This window comes from Camelina sativa, chromosome 4 (genome assembly GCF_030686135.1).
Source record: "Camelina sativa cultivar CO46 ecotype springtype chromosome 4, ASM3068613v1".
NCBI lineage: Eukaryota > Viridiplantae > Streptophyta > Magnoliopsida > Brassicales > Brassicaceae > Camelina > Camelina sativa.
The window spans coordinates 7,337,143-7,349,028 of NC_141883.1; the positions used below are offsets into that span (position 1 = coordinate 7,337,143).

Below are 11,886 nucleotides of genomic sequence, written 5' to 3' on the forward strand. Positions count from 1 at the left end.
GGAAATGTTAGAAGTGTCACAAGCCTACAGCGAAATTAACAAAACAAAAATAACAAAATCAAACTAGTGGTGACCTCTGATTTTATTCATCATGATTCACAAAATCATTCACATTATGGTATATTTCCAAAAATTACAAATGAATTTTGTAAAGGTAGATAATTTTGTAATTGAACAAAGAAAGTGTAATGGAATCGACACAACCTCCTAGTAAGAAAGTGTATCGAACAAGGAAAGTGGAACTAATTCGATCGTAGAGATGACCGCATCTGGTGGAGGCCTTTCAACAGTAGATGATGATTGTTGTTGACTCCCCATCAGAGTTTGATGATACGATTTGAGATTAGTAAAATGACGACGGAGAATAAAAAAGTAAACATAATTGAGATGACAGTGGGGAAGAATTAGGAATCTTGTGGTTCAATAATAGATGATATGGGCTTCTTGCGGTGGGTGAATGACGGTGGTGGAGAATTAGGGAACTCGTAGTCAATAACGGTGGGGAAAAATTAACACTTAAATGTCGTACAAGTCCATAGATCTAAAAAAAAAGGCAATGAACTCGTAGCCACCCCATAAAAAGCAAATGAGTCGTATTGCTTATTGACACAAACACACAAACTCCCACAACCGTAGGATTATAATTATCTACCTTAAATCCAACGGTCAAGCAACAATACAATTTCATATGTTTAGTGCATACATGGCAAGAGTATATATAATTGTCTGAAAATGAGTTTCTGCGTACAAAAATCTTCAGAAAAGTGAACCTTACACCCAAAGTAGGTCTATTTGCAAACTTAAACTCCCAATAAACTCCCAAAGTAGGTGTAAGTGCTATTCGATCTCCCTTAAAATATTCATGAAGCTGGATCGTTGAAAACTCTGTTTGAAAATTGATAAAACCAATCTCCGTAGGCTTTAACTATACTACACAACATAATGAAACAGCGGACTTGTAGTCATCAGTGATTGATTAATACTAAACGTAAACGATGATATAGAATTTTATGTTAACACTTAACACTCATTAAAACTCGACCAATATGAAAGTAGGTTTTAATGATTTATACTTTAAAAGAAAATATTTATCTTCTTTTAAATGGGGTTTGTAGTCAACTCTTTTTTCAATTTTGACGGCATAGTTCAATACGATGTACTACACAATGCGGGTCCACTAAATCACATGCTTCACAAGAATCACAACTGTGTCTACCTATTATCACAAATTGTTCTTATCTATCCTTCAATTTATTTTTCTTCTAAATAACGTGTTTTCTTATAATCAAACAAACTACAAGTCTACAACCAACGGATTAAGTCTGCAACAGCTTAGAATGTATCTAGCATCGTTTCATCATTAATTCATTATATCATCTCCATACATTCATAACCATGATGATTTCACACGATCTCATCATCTAACACCATATTCGTATATCTTCATCACATCACTTATATATAATATATCAATCCATCATCATCACCACATTACCATAATTATCAAGTTAACAACATAACCATTTTTTTAAATGACAATGAATGCTATACTAATATATATCTGAAGAAATAAATGTAGTATCAGAGATAATATTAATCCAAATATCTAATTTCTTATAACTAGTACCAGAGATAATATTAATCCAAATATCTAATTTCTTATCACTAATAAAGTACCTGGGTTTTGTACGTATAAATGTTTTTAGCAACAGTATGTATAAATTATATTGCCAATAATCAGAATCATTTTGTATTTTTAATATGAATTTTATAGTTTCAAACTAATATTCTTTTATGCTTTCAATTATGACACCCAAAAAATAGAGTTAAAATAACATATGTATGTGAAAAAGAGGAATATATAATCACATATTTCTAAAATATATTTTTTGGTGAGGAACTGTTGGGTCAGAACTCAGTTGTACTCCACCTTAGTTGTTGCCGTCTCTGCAAACCTAGGTTCGAATCTTGTGTTGTGTCTCTCTCTTTAAGGAGAAGTAGATGGCCACTGGACCAATAAAGAAACTATTTTGAAATATACTCAAATTTATATATTCATACAACAAAGTAAAAGTAGATATTTCATTTCATATTCCAAATTTATATGTTATACAACAAATAAACAAAACGTGGTTGGTATAACTTTATCAACACAATAATATCTTCAATATTTAGCTTAAACAAATTATTTCGTTATTTTCAAAGTGTATTTTCTCATTTTTATATATATATTTGTATAAATTAGATGGACAAAAGAAAAGACACAAACATATTTGGATTTTCTTGACTGTCGATATCATAGGATATTTTGGACCATTCCAGTTGTATTTTGCTGTTATCTCTTCTTCCGTTTGGGCATTACAGACACAAAATAACAATTGTTAACCAAACCCCAAGACACCTATTTATTATCATTCAGCACCGACATTAAAACAAAATTATAGAATCACAAATACATTTAAAAAATGTTAATGCGGTGATTATTATATAAAATCATCACATAGATATTTGGACTACCATTACACAACCCAAACAAGGTTTCTTGAACTCAGTGCTGTTTAAGTATGATTTAGGGGACCATTCCGTTATCATAATTTTTGCATTGGTAAAGTAATCATATTCTTTATTTCAACTAACGGTACAAATTACATAATCAAGCAAAATACTTTAAGTAAAACGTCTTTTTTTGGTTTACAACACAAATTGTCCCGAATGATTTAAAACTCGAAAGTAATACTATCTTAATTGAGTATTATTATTATGTACCAAAACTTATAATAGTTCTGAATTTTCTGTGAACATTAAACACGTAATGCGTGTCCCACTATTATTTTTGACAACATAGTATGCCACTTGATTATTACTATTAGATTTTGTTTTTTTTTGTTTTTTGTTAAAGGGTTGTTTTATTAGATTATAACTAAGTGAGACCTTCCTCTTTGGTTTTGAATATTTTGATGATGGAAAAGGGTTTTGAAAGAGGTTTTCCAAAGTGTCATACATACTTGTAAACTTAAATTTAAACCATAAAAGAATAAACCCATCCATATCATATATGCTGTATTACCGAATCGCCACGTAAAAATTAAGTAATCGAATAAAATCCATGAGAGACTTTGTAGATATTGCTGCTTCACTGTCTTTTCCGCGTGGATGAGAGAGCAGATAACACATACAAGAAAATAGTTTAGCTGCATGTGAACTACGTAATGTCCGTCAATTTCTCTGTTTCGCCAATTTTTCTCTAATAATTTAATTTATCAACACGAATAATTGAACAAAACACATGCATCATCAATTCATAAATGTAACTGTCTTACACATTAGCAATTTCTGTTTTTCGTAACTTCTTTTCCGAACCTATTATTATGTTATCTTTTACCTCAATCATGTGAAATCTCCACCTTTCATTACTCATAAATAATGACATTGACCTCTCTCTCCTTTTTAGTTTTTTCTTAAGTATACAACATGTTAGATGATCATCATCAACTCATACTAACATATTCAAAATAACATAGCATTTTACGTGATATTACGATATGTTAAACAATTTTTATAAATGCCCCTTCAATTTTTTATTTTTTAGCATTTCGCATCATTGTCATAATTTCTCTTTAATTAAAGAGAATGTGACTAAAATTTTTGTTCTCCACCTTACCAAAAAAAAAGAGAGAATTTGTTAAACATATACCTCTTTTGGAATTTATAAACAATGGTAATTTCTGCTAAATCAAATCTAACATAGACTGGATATAGAAAATAATCAATTTGAGTTTTTCATTTTCTAGTTATTCAACCATTTTGAAAATCCTTTTGTAAAATAAATTAAAATAAAACTATAAAAATTATTTACTGGAAATCAAAAGCTCTTCCAGCTTTCCAAACCACAACAAATAAACAAACCAACACTGTTTTATTGCCAAGTTAAAAGTTACGCAAGTTAAACCAAATCCTCCACACACCTTCACCCCAAGTTTTGACTTTACACACATCCCCGTGATTGGTGTGGACCGTACATCGGCGCGTCACCTCCACCCTCCCTCCCATTCTCTCCATTATAACCTCATCTTCCTCTCTCTCTCTCTCTCTCTTCTGCTACAACAATGGCTTCAACACTCAAATCACTCTTCCTCCTCCTCCTCTTCCTCTTCTTCTTCACAGCTCAATCTCGCTTAACCGCAAACTTCTACTCGAAAACATGCCCAAGATTCCTCGACATAGTCCGAGACACAATCACAAACAAACAGATCACAACACCAACCACCGCAGCCGCCGTGATCCGCCTCTTCTTCCACGACTGTTTCCCTAACGGCTGCGACGCCTCAGTCCTAATCTCCTCAACGCCATTCAACACAGCTGAACGTGACTCATCCATCAACCTCTCGCTCCCCGGAGACGGCTTCGACGTCATTGTCCGAGCCAAAACAGCTCTCGAACTCGCTTGTCCCAACACTGTTTCTTGTTCCGACATCATCTCCGTCGCGACACGTGACCTTTTAATAACCGTCGGTGGTCCTTACTACGACGTTTACCTTGGCCGTCGTGATTCAAGAACCTCTAAATCTTCTCTTTTAAACGATCTTCTTCCTCTTCCTTCTTCGCCAATCTCTAAACTCATTCACCAGTTTGAATCCAAAGGCTTCAGTGTTCAAGAAATGGTTGCTCTGAGTGGTGCTCATTCAATTGGGTTTTCACATTGTAAAGAGTTTGCGGGTCGGGTGGGTCTTAATAACACCGGGTATAACCCGAGATTCGCGGTGGCTTTGAAGAAAGCTTGTGCTAATTACCCTAAAGATCCGACTATTTCAGTGTTTAATGATATTATGACTCCTAATAAGTTTGATAATATGTATTATCAGAATATACCAAAGGGTCTTGGGTTACTTGAATCGGATCATGGGTTATATTCTGACCCGAGAACCCGACCTTTTGTTGATCTTTATGCTAAGGATCAAGATCGGTTTTTCAAAGATTTTGCTAGAGCTATGCAGAAGTTGAGTCTTTTTGGTGTCAAGACTGGTCGAAGAGGAGAGATCCGAAGAAGGTGCGATGCCATTAATTGAGTTTATGTTTATTTTTGTATTTTTATTTTTTTCGGATTATATTTGGGACCAAAAAAAAATGTGAGACTTGAGGGATTGTGAATCTTCTGAGTAATTTGCTCACATGTTTTTTTTTTCTTCCTGTAATGTAAACACATATAATCTTTATGAATGATTGTTCTAATCAAAGATGGCTCTTGGTACAAAAACTAATAACCTTTGTGAAGATCACGCGGTTCAGTGAGAGTAAACAAAGCAGATGTAGTAGTTAGTTTGAGTTTGGTAATGATTCATTAGTGGCTGATTGATAATTAATATGTTAGTTGAGATCGGTGTTGTTATTTAATGGTCACCCAAAAGAGAAGTGTTTTAAGTTGATCAACTCTATTCTTACTCTAGTATGAGATCATGTCCATTGGGGGTTTCTCACCCAAATTCTGGTTAATATTAAAAACAAAAATAATAAAAAGTTGAGAGATGACGGAGAAGAGATTTTCATATGAGAAGCCATGAGAAACTTGGTGAAAGACTTATGTCATACACATCATTTTATTGGTTTTGATTTATCTTTTATTTTTATTTTTAATTTAAAACAAAAATTAATTTATATGAAATAGATTAAAATAATATATTTGAGAAACTTTTACTTTTTTTTGTCAACAACTTTTATTAATTAATTTAAAACAGCCAATGTGAAGGAACATCGTTTACAAATAAACTTAAGAGCGGTTTGACCCGTATCTTACGAGCCAAATTATCTGCTTTAGTATTAGCTTGACGAGAAACTAAAATTAAAAAAAAAATAAGAAAACTCCTCTTATCATTCTGGATCTCTTCTAGGTAGGTTGAAAAGGCGGGCCACTCTCGTGGAAAAGACACCATCTTCACCAAGGCCATGATTGGCATAAGACTTTTAAGATTTTTAAAAAATAAAAGACTTAACAGTCAATAATTTGCCAATCAGACTTTTATGACTTTTATTTTTAAAGTTAAAGTCTTTACAGCCATAAATTACAGCCGTTACCAATCAGGGCCTACGTCTGAGAAACTTTTACTTGTTCTACCAATGCACATGCTCTGAAAAGGTTTTTGCCAGAAACTTCTTCGTAATATAAAAAAAAAGAAATGTGTTCAAGACTGAGGAGTATACATTTTTCTTTTTTGTTATGTCTGAATTTATTATCTTATTATATAAAGTATGGTTTCAAAAGTTACTAACTCATAAGATACACATGTCAATTAAAAAAATTACTAACTCATAACATCGTAACAAATGTCAATTTTATATAAATTTTTATTTTTAAAAAAGGAATCTTTAAAAATATCAAGATAGAAAAAAAATTACTAATCATAAAATAAATTATAAAAATAATCTTACAATAAAGATACATGTAGTTCCTAAAGAAAATACTTGTACAATAATTATATTTATACAAAACAATCCTATGTTATATTGAATTCTTGGCTTGATTCTAAAAGAAAAACAAATCTTATTATATAAAGAGAAATAGTCTCTAATATATTTGTCATATATACAGAGGGAAGAAGAGGTCATTCTAATATATCCAACTCAATTAGAATTTTCAAACATGAACTCTAGAGATGGAAACCAAAACTGTAAAAACAAAGAAAAGTCAGCCAACAAAAAGAATAAAACTGTTATGAACTAATGATCATATTGTTATGACGGATAAGACGCTTAGAGATTAACCTCATATGTGACTGAAACTAGCTACATTAGAGACATGGGTCAACAAACTAAATTAATGCGTAAGTATAAAACTCATATTCAGCTTCACATACATATTTTCCATCATTGACTAATATTACTTTACAAAAATATAGAAATCCCAACTTACAACTATGCGGCTAAGAAAATGGTAACAAATTCAATATATATATATATATATATATATATATTTAAATTTTCCAAAAGAAGTTATAACTAGCAAACATTCAAACCCATCAAATTTAACCACATATATTTTTGAAGGAAATCTTACAGGAAAAAAAAGAAAAATTGACGATAGTTTTTTATGCCAATCCATCTACTAGAGGATGTATTGATAACAATCAAGATAATAATACTCTAAACCAAAAATGAAGATATCTCCGAAATAAAATGTCAAACAAGTGTGGTAATAATTATATCCTATGAAATTCAATATTCTTTACTATAATAATTATACAATTAAATAAAATTGCATAAAATAATATGCAATAATATTGTTTTATAAAAGTGTATTGTTCTTTATTCAGGAAACAATAAAAGAGAAGACAATGACTAAGTAACATGTAACTATTGTGAAGCTTTGGTGTGGAAATCTGAAAGTCTTAAACAAAGTGGAAAAGAGTTGAAATTTTTGCTTTATTGTCAACAAGGACGAGTTGTGCTGCAACCATCTCGACAACCTCCAATTTATTTAGATGACTTATTATCACAGTCAACATCGTTTCAGAACAATATACAAGCATATAATTCCATGTTTGCTTTTACATCATTGGGTGGAAAAATTAATTACAATTTAAATTCAGGAAATGGTCCTTTCAATGTTCGTATGCATGGCTAGAATTACCACAAAATTGGATCTCTACTACCAGTCGAAGGAGATCTACCGTGTTTTGTGCAGCTATACGTATATGATACCGCTCATGAACTACAAAATCGTCTTAATGCAGTTGCCAAAAGAAAAAAAATAATGAGCTGAATGAAAGTATTCTCAGCGGATTGATTGAAATGCTTGACGAATACAACAAGTTAGCTAAAGTGTTCAGAATTTCTAGAGATAGAAACGAATCCGAAACAATTGAATAATACTTAATCAGATTAATCAAAAATTAAGAACGTGGTAGACAATTTGACCTTCCAGAAGGAGGCGAGATAGCTGGACTTATTGTCTATTCCAAATTGTGAGAGAGTTATAATATTGCATCAAAAAATGGACAAACCACAAAAAATCAGCTTTTTATGGATATAAAAAGTTGGTGAACAAGGTTATATTGTTTCCATAAATAAGTTTATATGGAAAGAACATTTCCATTTAGAGAAGAATATACTACGAAGAGAAGAGATCATGTGTTACAATGCGAGAGTATTATGCATACCAAATACATTCAAGATTGACATCTCCAGGAACAATAATTTGTTCAGGCCATCTTTTCCATCAATATGTGGTTGATGCATAAAATGCTATTGAGCAAGAACGTATGAACTTTTATTTGTATAACCATAAAAAAAAACTTAGAGTAGATTTGTACAATAATGTATGTGATGCAGTTGAACAAGGGGATTGAGATTCAAAAAAACTAGGCCAATAAATAATTTTACCATCTTCGTTCACAGGCGGACCGCGATACATGATAGAGAATTATCGAGATGTAATGGTAATATGTAGACAGTATGGAAATCCGGACCTTTTCACTACTAGAACAACAAATCCAAAATGGGAAGAAATAAATGAACATGTAAAAAAGGCGGAAAATGAGAATGCAAATGACAAACCTGATATTGAATGTCGTGTATTTAAAATGAAATTGGAAGAGCTCCTTAAAGACCTACAAGATGAAGTCTTTTTTGGCCCTATTGCATTAGATACAAATATAATTTATTACAAGATATTTGTTATATTTGATAAAGATGCAGAAAAATCACCGGAACAACTGCAGAAATCGTAAGAGCTACAAATTATAAAAAATTGTTTTATTGTATGAATTAATATATTTAGACTTGAAATTCAATTAACTGTTATTATGTTGTTCATATAGATACAAAGTAATTTGGACGGAAAAGAATTAGAAAACGTTTTCACATGTGTGCATTCAATTGTTGGAAATACTTATTTGTTAGAGATTCAAATTAAAAAGCTTGATTTTGATGCATCATATCAAACTTTTACGTTCTCAGAGATTATAAACCAAATAAAGGTAAATATCATATATATTACAATGTGTTATGTGTGTTAAATACAAAATATTATATCACTTAACATATTAAAGGTTTGTCTTTATGTGTTTAGACAGGTTCCGACGATGTCAATTATGGAACCAAACGCGAAATCCGTAACGAACGTCAAGAACCAATTGATGATCAATGGAAGAAACCAAGAATTGAGAAATGAATTTAGTTTTTTTTTTATAAGTGTATGCATAAAGTTAGGTTTCTATATAGTTATTTTAATTTGGTTTTAACTCGTCCTTAAGATGTTTTATTTTTATAATACAAAATAAAATAAGTGATACAAAAGTTTGGATTTCATGAATGTTAGGTTAATAATAATTTTAGAAATATATTATTCAATAATTATGATAAAAATTAACTGATAATATATTAATAGTAATAGTAACGAATATGTATTTTAAAAATAAGCATACATAAACAGTGCACATATTACTAAAAATATGAAAATGGATGACCTCTAATAAACATATACATATATATCTATACTAGATAAGGGCCTGCACGATGTGCGGGTATTGAAATTGTTGAAGAGAATAAATCTTAAATCCTAAACAATTTTTTTTAAATATAAAAGAAATTTTTATTTTCTGAAGTAAATATATAAATAATTTTAGTTAGAGAAAAAATCATATTTGTACTTACTTTCATACACTTATTTATATATTATAACAATTATTACAATAATCTAAAGCTAAAGTATACCCCACCAAAATCAGATTTGTATTTACCTTCATATACTTATTTATATTTTTAATATATTATAACAATTATTACAATAATCTAAAGTTAAATTATATCCCCACCAAAACTTTTGCCAAATACTCATCATTAAAAATATTATTACTGTCAAATTTCAAAAACGTTTCACAACTTATTACAAAATATTTTACATGCAAAAGAATCATCAAAGCAACATATAATGTAGTAGCCACATACAATTTTATTGTATGTTTCACCATTAAAAATATACTCTTAAATCCTAAAATATTTTATTGTTAAAATATGTTCTTTATCACCACCTATAAAATGTCTTTTAAACAAATTAAACAAATTTTATATTGCTTGGCATAATTATAGTTCTTATAATTACTAAAACTGTATTGCAACATAATTTCTTTAACCATTAATTTTTTTTTACTCCAAAGATATTTTGGATAAACAACTGTTGAAAATTATCTACTATATTACAATGATTTTATGACCAATCCAATTAAAGTTGAAAAATTGAAAGAAAGTTAATATCAAAAAATAAAAATAAAAATTTGAATATTATAATCATGATGGTATATAAAGCTTTAGATAATTCAAACATGCAAAATAGAAACTTTATAAACAATCCAAAACATGATATATGTCATAATCACATTAAGGATCGATGTCTTATTTACTCCTCAGAAGTATTGCATTGTACCAAAACTACTTAGAACTATGACCTCATCTCAAATATTCACGAATCGAAAGTTCTCAAACTATTTCTATCCAAATCAAAAGTTCTCATATATTTCTCTATATACCTGGATTTAAACGGTTTACGAACCAAATTTGATAGAAACCCACATAAATCAGGTTTGAAACCAATTTTAAAACGGTTTATCGTTCCAAATTCCCAAATTACAAAATCGCTACCAAATACATCAACCACCGACTAATCTTTAAAACTTATAACACTACTAACTGTAGAATTACTTTTGGAACCTCCATCAGTGGCTCTATCCTCGATTAATTTAGCGGGCTTTATATACTTTGATTTCATTTCATTGCATCTGATAGCTTCCATTGAAGAACCCGCACGAATCAAAGACCCAAAATAGATCGGCAAAATTATATCAGAAAAAGTGTCAAATTTTAAAGCATTTGATATAAACATGTAAATTTTATGTAGATATAATGTTATTTTCTTAATTAGTTGTTCCTATTATATTTCAAAAATAATTATTCTTTTGACATAACTGATGTTATTTTTTAAAGATTTTATTATTCACTATATCTTGATTAATAATAATATACATGCTTAATGGATTTTTTTTTTGTTTATACATGTCAAAATATAATTGAGAAAACACATATAATGTAATGAGCGTAAGATATCTGTTAGATTCGCTTGCAAGATATATGTGGTTAAATTTGATGGGTTTCAGTCGCATATGAGGTTCATAGGTAAGAGTCTTCTCCCTCATAACAATCTTATCATCAATCTGATCATTATTCATAATGGTTCTATTCTTTTTCTTGGCTGACTTTTCGTTATTTCCACAGTTTTGGTTTCCATCTGTAGTGCTCATGTTTGAAAATTCTAATCGAGTTTGATACATTGGAAAGACGTCTTCCTCTCTATATATATGACAAAGATCTGAGAGAATACATATCTTTATACTTAAATTTTTTTCTTTTAAGATTAGGCCAAGGAATTAAATATAACATAGGATTGTTTTGTATAAGTTTAATTATTGTAAAATTTTTAGGACGATTGATTTTTCTTTAAAATTACAAAATTTTATAATTAATACAATTTATAATTATTATTTTAATAATCTACAAAATAATAAGATTTTGACACATGTCGCGATCTTATGAATTAGTAACTATTGAAACCATATTTTATATAATAAGATATAGAGGGGTGTATTAAAAATTATTTTCTTTTTAGGATGAACAATTTTTTTTTAATATAATAAGATTACAATTATCGTATTTTTCGTTTTACCTAGCTTGAAAATTGTGATTTCTGACCGTTAAAATTGACATATGTCACGATCTGATGAGTTACTAACTTTAATATTTAATCTTTAAAATTGATATGTGTCACGATCTGGTGAGTTTTTAACTTTGATCTCTGATCGTTAAAACTAACACGTGTCACGATCTGAATTGATATTTAATAGT

General features: G+C 29.8%; 1 protein-coding gene across 1 annotated transcript; it reads left to right on the plus strand.

Moving 5' to 3' along the window:
• Positions 1-3,808: 3,808 nt before the first annotated feature.
• On the plus strand, positions 3,809-5,234 carry LOC104780061 (peroxidase 31). The gene has a single exon (XM_010504518.3). It carries the CDS (start codon positions 4,107-4,109, stop codon positions 5,064-5,066), a length of 960 nt encoding a protein of 319 aa, XP_010502820.1. The 5' UTR covers positions 3,809-4,106; the 3' UTR covers positions 5,067-5,234.
• Positions 5,235-11,886: the final 6,652 nt, after the last annotated feature.